This window comes from Thunnus thynnus, chromosome 19 (assembly GCF_963924715.1).
Source record: "Thunnus thynnus chromosome 19, fThuThy2.1, whole genome shotgun sequence".
Classification (NCBI taxonomy): domain Eukaryota; kingdom Metazoa; phylum Chordata; class Actinopteri; order Scombriformes; family Scombridae; genus Thunnus; species Thunnus thynnus.
In genome coordinates this window covers 395237-412727 of record NC_089535.1, presented here as the reverse complement: position 1 = coordinate 412727, position 17491 = coordinate 395237, and the positions used below count along the sequence as shown (strand labels likewise).

Below are 17491 nucleotides of genomic sequence, written 5' to 3'. Positions count from 1 at the left end.
CATTCTACCACTGTCAGCATGTTTGGACTGATGTATATTAATATTTGAGGAGTCCTGAAGGTGTATTTTGGAGCTTCAGCTGCTTCACAGAGGTGAACTCTTCTCTCTCACTCAGCCTCTCTCACCGTTTCACCTGCTGCTGTGTTTAAAGGTGATGAGAGGAGCTCATGTGATTGGTCATTATTGAAGCCCACCTGACTCCACCTGCATATACTGCATTCCTCCACTATTCATGTATTCAGTCTCTCCTCCATGTTACGCCTGGCTGAGCTCAGAGTGAGCCAGTGCTGATGGTCGGAGAAATTGTAAAAATGTTTTGGTCACACGCCACACGCCAGGAATTAAGACCTGGATCTGGATCTGGATCTGGATCTGGATCTGGATCTGGATCTGCGCCCTGTTTCAGGAAAATAGAGCCCAATGTGAGCTCATTCTTCATGATTCCTCCACAGAGTGGACCAGGAGAGCTCAGAGGTTCCCAGTGGTCAGTCTGCCCAGCAGCATCAAACACACCTGGACTCCATATTTATGGTTTGTAAATGTACAACAACTACTTTTACATCTATTCTGTTCACAATCATCTCCAGGCTGCACTTTGTAGACCAGTGGATTGTCAGTCTGTCCAACATGGATCTGATGTTTGCTTCATGTTTTCAGTTTGATTGTGTCATTCATATAGTATTCTGTTCCAGCTGCTGGAGGAGAACATCGTCACTTTTGTGAAGAACGAGCTGAAGAAGATGCAGAAGGTTCTGAGTCCAAATTACCCAGAATGTTTAGAGAGTCAGAGGGAGGATGAGGAGGTGTTGGACAGTAAGGAGGAAGAGCAGAGGAGGAGCAGCAGAGATGCATTTCTGAAGATCACACTGCACTTCCTGAGGAGAATGAAGCAGGAGGAGCTGGCTGACCGTCTGCAGAGCGGTAAGAGGATTTCTATAAAGATTTAACATGATGGATAAATGAGACATTTACTGACGTCTCAGGAGATGGAGGGAAATATGTTTATGTACTCATTCTTTTAGTCCAGTCAATTTAATTGTAGAGCAAAAGATCACTGTAGGAACAATTGAAAGTGTTTTACAGAGTGATAAAACAGTAAAACAGTAAAAATGAGGTTAGATACAGGCAGACATTACACACACACACGTTCACACACATACAGTCTAGTTAAAAGCTAAACAAAACAAACCACAAATCATCTGCAGACTGTTTCATACTTCTGGAGCGTCAGCAATAAATAATCTGTCACCTGATGGAATGAACTCTGGGAAAGAAGAAGACTGTCCTGGTTACCTGAGAGCTCTGCCTGGCTGATAAAATGGAAGCATGTCAGATACTTTATATATTCAGGGGCCATTTAGTGCTTTATAGACCAGTTCTATAATGGTCAGGTAGCCAGTGAAGCAGCTCTTTGGTTCTAGTCAAGATACAGACGACTGCATTTTGGATAAACTGGAGGTGTTGAAGGGATTCAGCAGGACGAGCAGTAAAACAGACGTTACAGTAATCTAGTCTGCTGGTGACAAAGACATGGACAAGAATCTCTGAATCTGCCTGAAAGATAAAACTACAGATTCTCAGGATATTTCTGAGATGGTGGAAAGATGTTTTGGTGATTTTACTAATGTGTGAGTCAAGATTTAGATCAGCATCAATAATAACTCTGAGGTTGTTGATTTGGTCAGTGATGGTAAATGACTTGGACTCCAAGTAGGTGCGGACCTGCTGCCTCTGTGCTCTCACACCAAACACTGTGATTTATGTTTGTATCTGTTCAGCTGCAGGAAGCTTTTTGACATTCAGAGATCAATATCTTTCCAGCAGTTGATCAGTAAATCTAATAGGTTAATGTTATCCAGAGACAGTGAGATGTACAGTTGGGTATCATCTGCATAACTAAGATAACTGATCTTGTGTTTTCTGATGACAGAGCCAAGTGGAAACATCTATAAATTAAACACTAGAGGTCCAAGAATGGATCCTTGCAGGACTCCATACAGCATGTCAAATCTGTTAGAGCTGAATTTACCCAGAGAAACTGTGACAGTCCAGTGACAGATTTGAACCATTGTGGTAGAGTGTCGGACAGGCCAACCTAGCTCTCGAGTCTTTTAATAAAATGTTGAGGTCGACAGTATTGAAAGCGGAGCTCAGATCAAGCTTAACCAGCACAAAAAGATGTTTTGCATCAGTGATAAGAGTCATTAATAATCTTGACGAGAGCTGTTTCAGTGCTGTGAAGATGCTGGAAGCCAGAAGATAAACAACCTTCTCGATTATGTTACTAATGTTTAAAATGGGTCAATAGTTGCTTAAAATAGCAGGGTCAAGATTTTTGTGTTGTAATAGGTCTAATAACAGAGGTCTTTAATGAATGAAGAAACATTCAGTCTGGAGCGAACAGTTAACAATGGTAAGTATATCATCTGCTAGGTGGCAAAAAACAGATTTAAAAAGGTTGCAGGAAGAGATTCAAGGGGAGATGTGGATGATTTGATTTGGCTCATAGCATCAACAAGCTCCCTGGAGCCCACCATGGAGAAATGTTTGAAGGTGGTTTTAACTAAAGATCTTCTGAAGTCTTTGGGGAAATGAAACACTGAAATATTTGCTTCATACTTCATTCATTGATCTTATTTCTTGTGTGTTCATTCAGGGACTCCTGCTGGCAGGTGTCAACGTAAACTCAAGTCTAACCTGAAGAAGAGGTTCCAGTGTGTGTTTGAGGGGATTGCTAAAGCAGGAAACCCAACCCTTCTGAATCAGATCTACACAGAGCTCTACATCACAGAGGGAGGGACTGCAGAGGTCAATGATGAACATGAGGTCAGACAGATTGAAACAGCATCCAGGAAACCAGACAGACCAGAAACAACAATCAGACAAGAAGACATCTTTAAAGCCTCACCTGGAATAGATGAACCAATCAGAACAGTGATGACAAAGGGAGTGGCTGGCATTGGGAAAACAGTCTTAACACAGAAGTTCACTCTGGACTGGGCTGAAGACAAAGCCAACCAGGACATACAGTTCACATTTCCATTCACTTTCAGAGAGCTGAATGTGCTGAAAGAGAAAAAGTACAGCTTGGTGGAACTTGTTCATCACTTCTTTACTGAAACCAAAGAAGCAGGAATCTGCAGGTTTGAAGAGTTCCAGGTTGTGTTCATCTTTGACGGTCTGGATGAGTGTCGACTTCCTCTGGACTTCCACAACAATAAGATCCTGACTGATGTTACAGAGTCCACCTCAGTGGATGTGCTGCTGACAAACCTCATCAGGGGGAAACTGCTCCCCTCTGCTCGCCTATGGATAACCACACGACCTGCAGCAGCCAATCAGATCCCTTCTGAGTATGTCAGCATGGTGACAGAGGTCAGAGGGTTCACTGACCCGCAGAAGGAGGAGTACTTCAGGAAGAGATTCAGAGATGAGGAGCAGGCCAGCACAATCATCTCCCACATCAAGACATCACGAAGCCTCCACATCATGTGCCACATGCCAGTCTTCTGCTGGATCACTGCTACAGTTCTGGAGGATGTGTTGAAAAGCATAAAGAGAAGACAGCTGCCCAAGACCCTGACTGAGATGTACATCCACTTCCTGGTGGTTCAGTCCAAACTGAAGAACTTCAAGTATGATGGAGGAGCTGAGACAGATCCACACTGGAGTCCACAGAGCAGGAAGATGATTGAGTCTCTGGGAAAACTGGCTTTTGAGCAGCTGCAGAAAGGCAACCTGATCTTCTATGAATCAGACCTGACAGAGTGTGGCATCAATATCAGAGTAGCCTCAGTGTACTCAGGAGTGTTCACACAGATCTTTAAAGAGGAGAGAGGGCTGTACCAGGACAAGGTGTTCTGCTTCGTCCATCTGAGTGTTCAGGAGTTTCTGGCTGCTCTTCATGTCCATCTGACATTCATCAACTCTGGAGTCAATCTGCTGGCAGAGGAACAAACAACATCCCAGAAGTCTGAAACAAGAGAAGACAAATCTGCAGAGAAACATCTCTACCAGAGTGCTGTGGACGAGGCCTTAAAGAGTCCAAATGGACACCTGGACTTGTTCCTCCGCTTCCTCCTGGGTCTTTCACTGCAGACCAATCAGACTCTCCTACGAGGTCTTCTGACACAGAGAGGAAGTAGCTCACAGACCAATCAGGAAACAGTCAAGTACATCAAGAAAAAGATCAGTGAGAATCTGTCTGCTGAGAGAAGCATCAATCTGTTCCACTGTCTGAATGAACTGAATGATGATTCTCTGGTGGAGGAGATCCAGTGGTATCTGAGTTCAGGTCTCTCCACAGATGAACTGTCTCCTGCTCAGTGGTCAGCTCTTGCCTTCACCTTACTGTCATCAGAAAAAGATCTGAACATGTTTGACCTGAAGAAATACTCTGCTTCAGAGGAGGCTCTTCTGAGGCTGCTGCCAGTGGTCAAAGCCTCCAACAAAGCTATGTAAGTGCACAAATAGTTATTTATTGATTGATTGATTGCAAAGATATTCAGACAGATTTTTTTCTGATGATGATTTATTAAATATTTTTTCCAAATGTATTCTACAGACTGAATGGCTGTAACCTCTCAGAGAGAAGCTGTGCAGCCCTGTCCTCAGTTCTCAGCTCCCAGTCCTCTAGTCTGAGAGAGCTTGACATGAGTAACAACAACCTGCAGAAATTAGAACTGCTGTCTGCTGGACTGGAGAGTCCAAACTGCAGACTGGAAACTCTCAGGTAAGCTCATGTTTGTCTCAACTGGTTTGAGATATTTCTTTAAACTATAAACACCGTACAGTTTAAACTGCCTCCTCTCTCATGTCAGTATTTCAGAATCTCCTCTTCATCAGGATTTTAAATTTCACAACGTAGAAAATCTGACATGTTTCTCAACTTTAGGTTCATGTGCTGTCCAGCACACAGATATCATCCTTGATATATATAAAGAGGCTCATCATGTTTTGATACCATGTTATTTATGTTACCAAATTACTGTTTATTCCGATTAATTGATTATTAACTGTCACATCTCTGACTGGTTTAGAACAGAACACCAAAGATAGTGTTATATCATCGAAGTTTAGCCTTATTTTAACACAAATGTTATTTGTCTTGTTGTTCATTATTCACTTTCCAGACTGACTGACTGTAACCTCTCAAAGAGAAGTCTTGAAGTTCTGTCCTCAGTTCTCAGCTCCCAGTCCTCTAGTCTGAGAGAGCTTGATATGAGTAACAACAACCTGCAGCAATTAGGACTGAAACTGCTGACTGCTGGACTGGAGAGTCCACACTGCACACTGAAAACTCTCAGGTCAGGATTCATCAACCTGTTCAACTGATCACCATTTAAACTGTGATTTATATGAGTAGACACCTGGACATTTTCTCTACTCAAATTATCTTCAGACCAGTTGTGTGTTTAGACCCTGTGAATAACTTTCTCTAAACATATTTTCATTAGTTTTGTTCTGTCTCTGCTGTTAGAACCTGAAATACCAGAGAGGAGTTTTAAGATTCATAAACTGAATGCAGAACTGTGTAACTGGCCCAAAGTAAAATACATACAGTTAGCCAGTGAACAGTTTTAGTTAACAGTTATAATTTCTTGTAATTTCAGAGCAGTATCTGTGCTGGGATGATCATAATTTTTACTCGCCATGGTGTATGACAGTTCACCCCAGCTGTGGTTATCCATCATTTAATTCTTGTTTTGTTTCAAACAACCTTAAAACTCTGGATGTTACTGAAACTGAGTGAGGGAGTCAGAAATGTTTCCTTACTGTTAGTTTTTACTTTTATTTCCACAACGTTCAGACCGTATATACCACATTAGTTGGGATTCCTGTTCTGTATTCGACTGTGAGCATCTGAGACGGAGTCATTTATCTCTGTGACATGTTGGATGTTTGATGTTCTTACAAACTGTAGTCAGTCTGTCACCTGCAGCCCTTCATCTAATCAGCTCACTGTGGCTGTTTCTACTTTTTCTATTCTTTTATTTAGACCTGTTCTTATGCAGTGAAGACTTAGCAGTAGGGGTGTGCCCAAATACAAATACATTATTTGGCAAAGCACAAATAGTGGGTTTTTTACAAATGTTTTTTTCATACAGATATTTCAAAAAGTATTTGTTTTCGGGAAGAAAGAAAGAAAAAGTGAAAAACCATACTAGTTTATTCATGAATACTTATTGTAACACTTTAATTTTCTAAAATTAAAAGCATAATAAAAACAAAAACAGGATTTTTAAGCCTCTTTCCACTTTTATTCAAATACAAATACAAATAATTTTGCTGCCTCAACAAATACAGATACAAATACAAATACTGGGCTCTCCACATATCCCTAGTTAGCAGTTGCCAACATCATGTTTACTAAGGTTACAGGAGACTGTAGCTACTTCATAATAAGAGCCTTACAGCTGTGGAACATTTGAATTGTTAAGTAGTGACTGGAGGTGTTAAGTTGTGTTGTTTTGTGTCTGCAGGCTGTCAGGATGTCTGATCACAGAGGAAGGCTGTGCTTCTCTGGCCTCAGCTCTGAGCTCCAACCCCTCCCATCTGAGAGAGCTTGACCTGAGCTACAATCATCCAGGAGCCTCAGGAGAGAAGCTACTGTATGCTGGACTGAAGGATCCACACTGGAGACTGGACACTCTCAGGTATGGACAGACAGGTGGACACTCTCATGTATAGACAGACAGGTGGACACTCTCAGGTACGGACAGACAGGTGGACACTCCCAGGTATGGAAAGACAGGTGGACACTCTCAGGTATAGACAGACAGGTAGAAACTCTCAGATGAGGACAGACAGGTGGACACTCTCATTTATAGACAGACAGGTGGACACTCTCAGGTGAGGACAGACAGGTGGACACTCTCAGGTACGGACAAACAGGTGGAGACTCTTAGGTATAGACAGACAGGTGGACACTCTCAGGTACAGACAGACAGGTGGACACTCCCATGTATAGACTGACATTATACATAATTAAATGTATTCACAGATATTGTTTTATTTGTGGAGTTTGTTTGTGTATTTGCAGATCTGTTTTATATTTGCAAAATATTTTTGTGAGTTTACAAATCTGTTTATGTATTTGTGGAAAGTGTTTGTATTTACAGATTACACATTTACACACAGATTGTTGATCTGTTCACACAAATCATGAAACAAATCTCTCTCCATAATGACGGTAAGCTGATTTTTCAGTCTTATTGTTATTTCTGCCTGTTTGCTGAGGTCTTATCTGCTCAGCATTAAAAAGTCTAAACAAACTAATACTCCAGTATGACAGCTACATCACAGGCTCATAATCCTCTGTTTTATTCATTTCTACTGTAGTTCGTTTTCTTAATGATCTCAATCCCTTTATTAAATTTGTGAAAACTAATAAAGGACGATTTCACTGCTTGTTTCCATCCAGACCACATTAGACCAGGTCAGACCACATTAGACCAGGTCCAGACCACATTAGACCAGGTCCAGATCACATCAGACCAGGTCCAGACCACATCAGACCATGTCCAGACCACATTAGACCAAGTCCAGATCACATCAGACCAGGTGCAGACCACATTAGACCAGGTCCAGATCACATTAGACCAGGTCAAACCACATTAGACCAGGTCCAGATCACATTAGACCAGGTCAAACCACATTAGACCAGGTCCAGATCACATTAGACCAGGTCCAGACCACATTAGACCAGGTCCAGATCACATTAGACCAGGTCCAGACCACATTAGACCGGGTCCAGATCAGAGATCACTATACTTAGACCTGTCAGATCTGGACTAGATTAACACGGAGACTCCAGAGACTCATTAAAACACAGTTTCAGATTTGTGAAACCTTTATTCTACATTCTTCAGAGGTAGGTCGACAGCAGTTATAACTTATATCCCTCAACAGATGTTTAGATTTCTTAACAGAGAAATAAATTATTGTTTGAGATTAAACTTGGTAGATATTTGTGTGTTTTTCTGAGTATGTTTTACTTTTTAACTTGTACTATTTAAGTATATTTACTTTGTAATTGAAACAGAAATAATACTCCACCTAGACAATAACGACAGGCTACATCTTGGTTTCAATATTTACAACAACTTGTTGTAACTTTTTTTTTTCTTAATTTCAAACTGCAACTTAAAAGTATAAAGTAATAATTTATCCTCTGGAACAATGTGCCGTTGCAGGAACTGGAATAAATTGTGTAAATTTAGTTTGAGAAGAACTTGGTTGTGCCTGGTACATGGCATACACTGTAAACAAACCTGATCCATTAAATCTGTATTGTCACTGTGTTTTCTATAACGAGTAGAAAGGAAATAATAAATCCTAAATTGTTAGTGGCAGATGTAAAAAGGGAGAGAAGAAGGAAGAACATAAAGAGTGAAGGAAAGGCAGTGAGAAATAATAGCAACAGACAAGTAAACAGGAAAAGCAGAGAATTGGAGGGAAAAATAAAAGAAATTCGAAGGAAAAGGGAAATAAAAAGGGAAAAGTAGAACGACAGATAAAGAACAATAGAGACAGGATGGAAGCTGTGCATATGAATATGAGAAACACAGGAATATGGAAGAGAGGAGATAGAAAGAAGGAGGAAAAACAAGGAAAAAAGTAAAAGATAGAAAAATAAAAAGTAAGATAACAACAACAGGTTCAACAGGTAAAGGGTTAATAATAATGATGATAATAATAATAATAATAATAACAAGAATAATAATAATAATAATAATAATAATAATAATAATAATGTAGTTATTTCTTTATATAGAACTTTAAAAGAAATGTTACAAAGTGCTTCACAAAGCAATAAAAAGTTAAGACAATAAAATAACTAGTGTCGACTCAGGCAGAACAAAAGGGACGTGATACACACTGGCTAATGACTAGGGTGCTGTGCAGCTCTACAGTATTAACTCTTGGATAATGAGGTCATGAGGATCATGTCTGCAGGCAGGTCAAAGGTCAGGTGAACAGAGAAAGTAGGAACACAATAAGGACAACCGGTGGGCAGGAGGAGAATAGCAGCGTCTGAAATGATGGAAAATGTTGGTGGACAGTCAGTCAAATGTAGAAAACTGTAACAAAGTACTGAAAGAAAGCTCTTTATAGAAATGTCTTCATATATACGTCTAGATATATGTATATAGATATAGATATAGATACACACAGGCCTCGGTAAAGGCTTTGGCAAAGTGAGGAGACTAACATTGGCAGAAGCAGTGAGAGACGTCAACTTTGGCCAGTTAGAGGAAAGATGACAGAACAACAGTAAGAGTTTGAAGAGTAAATGAAGCAGTTGACCAATCTATGAAGATGTTTTGATTGTTTTTAAAAAGGTAAAAATAACTTTTCTACTTTTGTTTTGAAGTGAGAAAGAGGAAACCTTCATGGCAGTCAGAAATGAAATGCAGAGACGTGAACTTCTACTGTAAATTTCAGATAACAAAGGCCGGGTTGTTGCAACACTGTTAATCATTAACATTGCCTTTTTCACAAGTAGAGTAAAAGCTTTGAGATCATTAAGAAAACAAACTACAGTAGAAATCAATAAAACTGAGGATTATGAGTCTGTGATGTAGCTGTCATACTGGAGTATTAGTTTGTTTAGACTTTTTAATACTGAGCAGATAAGACCTGCTGTGTTACCCTGCAGCGGGCCAGCTCCCAGTTAACCAGTATGAGTTGTTTTTACACCACACACTCAATATCTACAGTGCAATAAACACTGTATTGGTTGATATTGACATACAGGTGTTTCTCTAACTGACACAGTGAGTGCAGGTGGTGAAGATGTGGCGGTGAGTGTGTGTGGCAGCCACCGCGGTGTCTCCAGTGTCTCTGCGCTTAACAACACACATAAACTACACGGGAACTAAACTCATACCTGCTGATATATGCACAGTATAACCAAACATTAAACATCTATCAACACTCTGTCCTGCAAATATGTTTTAGTTATGTTTGTTTAAGTTATTGATGTCATCTTGGATTTCTACAATGGATGATGATAATTTCATCGGTTAGTTAACGTGTCTGAGGTGAAAATGAATCAGTATATTCACACTGAGCTCCTATCAGAGAAAGTAAAGCCAGACTTTGCAGAATCCTGCCACATCCTGACATCGTTCATTTCAGCAGCTGCTGCTCCGGGTGAGACAGCGCTGATGAAACGTTGACTTTAAGATCTGACTTGTTTTATATCTTTTCATATTGAAAGATGTTTATGGAATAATTATGGCTGACTGCAAGCCCCAGTACAGATAACACTGCTGGTTTGAATGTTCATGATAACGTGGATCAATAATTAATGTTTGATATGAAGTGAGATTAAATGTGTGAGAGGATTATTATACATCTGGCTTTAATTCACCACCTCACCATCTGTCGATGATTTCCCGTCTTGTAAATGTTGGTACGCCTGCTCAGAGTTTACGTACAGCTGCACACATTCTCCCAACAAGTTTGTTTTTATAGATCATAACTTTGTGGGAAGTGGCGTCGCCTCTTTCAGCCTCTTTCTTTTTTACGCAACGATTATAAATGAGACCCTGCTTATAGTGATCAGTTCGACCAATTTGATCCATTTTCTTGTTTGCATGTTGCAGCTAAATGTAGCAGGCAGCTGTCGTTTACGTGATTTTATCATTTGAAGTTTTGCACTCAGCAGTTTATCTTTGCAATCATTTTTATTTTATATGAAGTATTGATTTGATCCTTTGTCTCAGAGCTGCTTTGGTTTCCTGTTGACTGAACTAAAGGAACATAAATCTCACTCAGCTTGATATTGATACTAAATGTTTACATTTGATTCACTGTCACTTTTTTTCTTTGAGAAAAACATCAATCTAGAACCTAATCTATCAATGTATTGATGGAGAATTGATTGAGAATCAAGACAGACAGGTGGACACTCTCAGGTGAGGACAGACAGGTGGACTCTCTCAGGTGAGGACAGACAGGTGGACACTCTCAGGTACAGACAGACAGGTGGACACTCTCAGGTACAGACAGACAGGTAGACACTCTCAGGTGAGGACAGACAGGTAGACACTCTCAGGTGAGGACAGACAGGTGGACACTCTCAGGTACAGACAGACAGGTGGACACTCTCAGGTACAGACAGACAGGTAGATACTCTCAGGTGAGGACAGACAGGTGGACACTCTCAGGTGAGGACAGACAGGTGGACACTCTCAGGTACAGACAGACAGGTAGACACTCTCAGGTGAGGACAGACAGGTGGACACTCTCAGGTACAGACAGACAGGTAGACACTCTCAGGTGAGGACAGACAGGTAGACACTCTCAGGTGAGGACAGACAGGTGGACACTCTCAGGTACAGACAGACAGGTGGACACTCTCAGGTACAGACAGACAGGTAGATACTCTCAGGTGAGGACAGACAGGTGGACACTCTCAGGTGAGGACAGACAAGTGGACACTCTCAGGTACAGACAGACAGGTGGACACTCTCAGGTACAGACAGACAGGTGGACACTCTCAGGTGAGGACAGACAGGTGGACACTCTCAGGTACAGACAGACAGGTAGACACTCTCAGGTGAGGACAGACAGGTGGACACTCTCAGGTACAGACAGACAGGTAGACACTCTCAGGTGAGGACAGACAGGTAGACACTCTCAGGTGAGGACAGACAGGTGGACACTCTCAGGTACAGACAGACAGGTGGACACTCTCAGGTACAGACAGACAGGTAGATACTCTCAGGTGAGGACAGACAGGTGGACACTCTCAGGTGAGGACAGACAAGTGGACACTCTCAGGTACAGACAGACAGGTGGACACTCTCAGGTGAGGACAGACAGGTGGACACTCTCAGGTGAGGACAAACAGGTGGACAGTAAATCAGCTCAAACTCTTGAGACTGCAGCTGATTGTCAGCTGTAACCATCATGCAGGAATGTTCCACCTGTGTGAGAGGAAATAACTTGTCAGTCGTCCAAAGATTGTTGAGGAAAGACAAACAGAAACAGGCGGTTTATCATTTTCATGTTAGTGTGAATCAGTTTAAACAGTCCTGTCATCTGTTCACAATACAAACTGCTGAGTCTGACAAGAAAAAGTCTCATTGTTGACATGATTTGACTTTGAGACGCCTGTTTCTGATTGGCTGAATGTAGCTGCTGTTGATAGTCGTCGTGCGATGTGATGTGATGGACGGTTGTGTTGCCTAGCAACAGCAAAGCAGCTCAGTGTGATGAGGATCAGAGCTGCTTTTTCTAGAGTGATGTCATGTCCATGTTTGCATGCTGAAAGAGAACGTGCTGCTCTGACCCCCCTCCTCCTTTCAGGCTGCAGCCTGCTGGAGTCCGATGGTTGACACCAGGTCTGAGGAAGTGTAAGTGTGTTTTTCATTTCATTCATCAAAACAAAGCTCATTCACATCCTACTGAGGATGAAGATGATGTCATCATCAAACAGATGATAGATCAATAACTGCAGCTGTATTGTGTCTCGTTCTCTCCATCAGATTTCTGTCGACTCACACTGGATCCAAACACAGCATACAGAAAACTCAAACTGTCTGACAACAACAGGAAGGTGACATGTGTGAAGGAGGATCAGTCATATCCTGATCATCCAGACAGATTTGATAACTGGCTTCAGCTGCTGTGTAGAAATGATCTGACTGGTCGCTGTTACTGGGAGGTCGAGTGGAGAGGAAGAGTTTATATATCAGTGAGTTACAGAGGAATCAGCAGGAAAGGAGGCAGTGGTGACTGTTGGTTTGGATGGAATGATCAGTCCTGGAGTCTGAACTGCTCTGATGGTGGTCGTTACTCTGTCTGTCACAATATGAGAAAAACATCCATCTCCTCCTCCTCCTCCTCCTCCTCCTCCTCCTCTGTCTCTAACAGAGTAGGAGTGTATGTGGACTGTCCTGCTGGCACTCTGTCCTTCTACAGAGTCTCCTCTGACACACTGATCCACCTCCACACCTTCAACACCACATTCACTCAGCCTCTGTGTGCTGGGTTTGGGGTCTACAGGTCTGGTTCAGCGTCTCTGTGTGGTCTGTAGGAGGAAGAGTCTCCTCCTGTTAGAGAAACTTTCTCACTGCTGACCAGATAGTTCAGTCTGTACAGGATCACACACAGCTGATGGTATTTAGTACCAACATTATCTCTCACTGCTTGTAAATGTAAACATGGTTTCCACATGATTGACAGTTTGTTTGTAAAATGAATCAAATGATAAACTGAGTCCAGTTGTTGTTGTTTTCTGTTGTTAGTGTATTAGAAAGGCTTGAACTGTAATGGGATAATGGGAATGGGATCTTCACAATGTTTAGTTGTAGTTCTTCTAGTAGTTTCATAGTAACTGTGTTACCTGATTCCTTCACTTATTTAGAGATCACATGACAAATGATGGTCAGAACAACAGGCCTCCTATTGGCTGGTTAAATGAACACCTCTAATGGTGAAGGCTGAGGCTCAGCAGCTGGAGTGTGGCTGCTTGCTGTTGTATTGTGGATATTTCTAAAATCCTGGCTACAGCCCTGAATATATACACCAAAATAATGTATTACAAACAAACAATGGAGCAAAATGAATATGTAACCATGGAAACAATCCAAAAGAAGAATCCGGTTGGATGCATGGACAGGTGTTTACTCCTGAGAGAGACAGTCACAATATATTCAGTTTAAAATGTGTAAAAGAAGAGTAAGATCTGTTGAGAAATGTGTTGAGCGGATCACAGACATCTGAGTGTGCAGCTTGTTCTGCTCTGTGATATTTACTGACAAAGATCTCAAACATTACTCAGTGAATTAATGGAGCATCGTGCTGCTGTCAGGGTGGATGTTCTCTCTCTGTTTGGGTCTGTTCAGGTCCAACACAGTCTGGATCAGGTCTAATTATCCTCAGCTCTGTTTCACATCAGGACTCTTTATTTTTAACATTCATTGATGCATGTTGGCTTCAGGAAGGTTCTCCATGGGTCAGTCTCAGACCTCCAGACTGATAAATGTTTTCCATCCTTACAAGAAGAAAAAACAGCAGAAAACACTGAAAACTGTTTTTACATGAAAAGAATCAAATGTAAAGATTTGGAATATATTTGCACAAAGAATCATTTTCCAGCATCTTCAGTCTGTTCTGTTCTATATAAATTATTAGTCACCTGCTGCCACTCAGAGTTAAACTGACTTGTAATTGACATGAAACACAGCTGTAAATTCCTCCACATGTGCATCACGAGGCCATCTAGTGGACTGATAGTAGAACAACAGCAGCTGATTGCAGCTTTCATGGAAATCAAATGAATTGAACAGACAGACAAACATCCTGATATTAAAATACAAAGAGAGACAGACAAACACTGTGAAGGTATTTCAACAATATTTCCAACATCTGGAGGCTGACAAACATTCTGTCTGACACACAGTCGTTCTTCATCCTCCCACCAGATGGAGCCAAACTCAACTTTCACATCCTACACATAGTGTCTGGAAGAACATTGTTCTGATCATTTCTGTCTGGATTGATATGGATATTAGCAGCATTAATATCAATGCAGACACATGAACTTTAAAGAAACTTGGTTCAGTTTTACTGGATGAAACAGTTTGTGACAGAGAACAGAGCTGCTTGTCTTCATACAGTGAAGTTGGTTTCAATCAAAGATAAACAGAGCATGTTCTCTCACATCAAAAGGATTATGTGCAATGAAATAAAAGATCAATCCATAATAATTACAACTATCAGCTTCATTTGTTTGACAAACATTTCATCAACAAAATGTCATTTTCACAACCTGTAATTTCAGAAAACTTGATGAACTTTTCACAACACAAAATGCACTTTGACTCCTGGCTGCTGGTTTTTCTGCACTAAACACAGTTTTTGACTCTGACCAGCAGAGGAACATTCACCATTCATTGAAGTTTATTTGGCAGCTTTGTAGATCAGAGCAGATCAGTGCTTCACAGTAAAAGAGAAAATAGAGACACAATAGAAAAGTAAAAGGTGAAGTAGAGATGAGGTAAGTTACAATAACACTTCATCCTCAATGCAGCTTAGACTGGTTCAACCAGTCAGACTGCATGCTGTCACACACACACACACACACACACACACACACACACACACACACACACACACACACGCGCGCGCGCGCGCGCGTGCACACACACACACACACACACACACACACATGAAGCAGCATCACTTCACTTCATAGGAAAGTTGAAGTTGAACTGAAGCTCATTTCCTGCACAGACCTGCTCAGAGAGCTGCACACTGATGAAGTTCATGAGAAAAAGTTCAGTAAGTGGAGCTCTGGTTGATTTATCTTGGTCTTTGAGACTCTTCATAGACAGTGTGTGATTGTTGCAGGAGTTAGTCAGCTGGGAAGCTTTCTGGTTGTTGTCCGGTAAAGATGGCGTCTGTGTGAGCCGTACTCATGCAGAAAAATCCTCCTGTGAGGTTAAATTATTGTACATTATATTAATGGGTTATTATTACTGATACGTTGATGTGTAAGGAGCATTTTACTGTTGGAGTTGGTGGAGGTGGAGCTGATTCTATTTATTGTTAGGCACTTTATAACAAGTATTCTATAAGATAATATTTCTATGTAAATATGTAAATATACAATTTGCAAAGTAACTACTAACTGCAGCTGTCAAATAAATATAGTGCAGTGAAAAGTAAAATATTTCCCTCTGAAATGTAGTGAAGTATAAAAAGGTATAAAATGGGAAAACTCAAGTGAAGTACAAGTACCTAAAATTTGTACTTAAGTGCAGTATACTTCCCCCCACTGAGGAGGGCAGGGCTCAGCTGACTGTCTGTAAGAATGAGGAAACACACTCAGTGATGAGATGAGATACTGTCAGTATCATATCACTGTTGCAGAGTCTGTTTTCCACTGAAAACACTGAGGAGAGCAGCTTATTCTCTTGGTTTTAATTAATTTAATCAGTTACAATATGTTAATTTAGAAGAAACATCATTCATGATGTGAGAATACAGACTGTAGGAAAGAGTCGGGTTACAGTTAAACACAAGATGTCGTGACTTGTCAAACAGTAAAGAACGGAGAATGATGAGAATGTCTGTTTTTATGATATAACATCCATTGTGACTGTGCTTTATGTGGGTGACTGTACAGCTGCACTGACTGATTAAAACTGTCCTTCTGAGTTTGTTCACTGCTGTTTAAAGAGCCAACAGTGCAGAAGAGATCAAAGCCTCCAGATACATGTAGAAATAATCAGAAAACTGGAAATGTCATTATTATCAGATTTGTCTGAGGATGAGAGATCACTTTAACTTTAAGTTGGTCTCTCATCAGTCATCGTTCTCTTGTACGTGAACCATCATACATGTAGTAAATGTAAACGCTGACATGTTAATGTACTTTATTCTGTAGCCTGACCTACTGACCTACTTTTTATTTTTATGTAACTACATTTTTGCATTAATTTTACTTTTACTTGAGTAAAATATCCTAGTACTTGTTCCATCCCTGCTGGTCTGTATAGAAACTGTCAGAAATGTTATAAACTATAACGTGAGTGTTACAGTCGTCAGTAGTCAGCGGGACGGAGGATGTTTGTATAAAGTAGTGATTCTTCAGTGTGATTGCAGCGACTTGGTGCTGGAAAATGAACACTACAATACCCATAATGCCCTGTCTCAAGCTCTGAACCAGCTAATACCAGGCCTCCACAGGTGACATGTCAAAGCTAGATCAAAGTTTCATGATTCAGATTACCCATCATTCATTGTGTCCAGCATTATATATGATTGAATACACTGAAAGTTATGAAGTTACATTAATATTAAAATCTGCTGTTTGGGATGTCAACACCAGAAGTCTGACATGAGTTAAAGAAGATATGAACCATTTAAAGTTTGTATGTTATGATGCACATACAATTTTCAGACTTTCTGTTCATGTGAAACAAAGAGAAACAGGGTTCAACATATAGATTAAACTTTTCTATAAGAAGTTCAACTTTATATTTTTAGAGTCAGATTAATTTGTCTTTTCTACGTTTTATTATTAGGGCCTGAGCACCGTTCAATGCTGCCTGCAGCTTTAATTAGGGCCTGAGCCCCAAAGGGGCGAAGACCCTCTTGTATCTGTTCTGTTTGTTTCTTTCTTTCTTATTATTCTTCTTCTTATATTCTATTATAACCCCCAAAGCACTAAAATGTGCTCTCTAGCGCCACCTATGTAACTAAAATGGCTGCCACGGCCCATAGGAATGTCGTAGAGAGATTGAACCAAAACTCAATTATTTGTCTCATCAAGACCTACAAATCATATGCTGACACACCTGACCTAAATACAACAGGAAATCCGCAATTAGCCTGTCAATATAGGATTTTGCCTCAATTTTGGCCCCCAAACAAACGCTATCTCCTCCGAGGGCGTTAATGGTATCGATTTCAAACTTTGTTACATGACTTATGACACTGTGCTGAAAAAAAGTTGTTAAAAACTTTG

General features: G+C 40.7%; 2 protein-coding genes across 6 annotated transcripts in view; both read left to right on the top strand.

Moving 5' to 3' along the window:
* The window catches only part of LOC137170774 (NLR family CARD domain-containing protein 3-like), a 46038-nt gene extending 31921 nt beyond the window's left edge, over window positions 1-14117 (top strand). For 4 of the 5 annotated variants that reach the window (XM_067574350.1, XM_067574352.1, XM_067574348.1 and 1 more), the window contains 8 exons: window positions 453-531; window positions 693-921; window positions 2657-4457; window positions 4565-4732; window positions 5133-5306; window positions 6483-6656; window positions 12322-12368; window positions 12501-14117. In XM_067574350.1, the coding sequence (XP_067430451.1) occupies window positions 453-531; window positions 693-921; window positions 2657-4457; window positions 4565-4732; window positions 5133-5306; window positions 6483-6656; window positions 12322-12368; window positions 12501-13051 (3223 nt within the window). In that variant the 3' untranslated portion in view covers window positions 13052-14117. The remainder of the gene's footprint in view (window positions 1-452; window positions 532-692; window positions 922-2656; window positions 4458-4564; window positions 4733-5132; window positions 5307-6482; window positions 6657-12321; window positions 12369-12500) is intronic. The other variant, XM_067574351.1, reaches the window with a different exon arrangement.
* LOC137170775 (NLR family CARD domain-containing protein 3-like) overlaps window positions 1-17491 on the top strand; it is a 37467-nt gene that overhangs the window by 6278 nt on the left and 13698 nt on the right. The window lies entirely within an intron of this gene.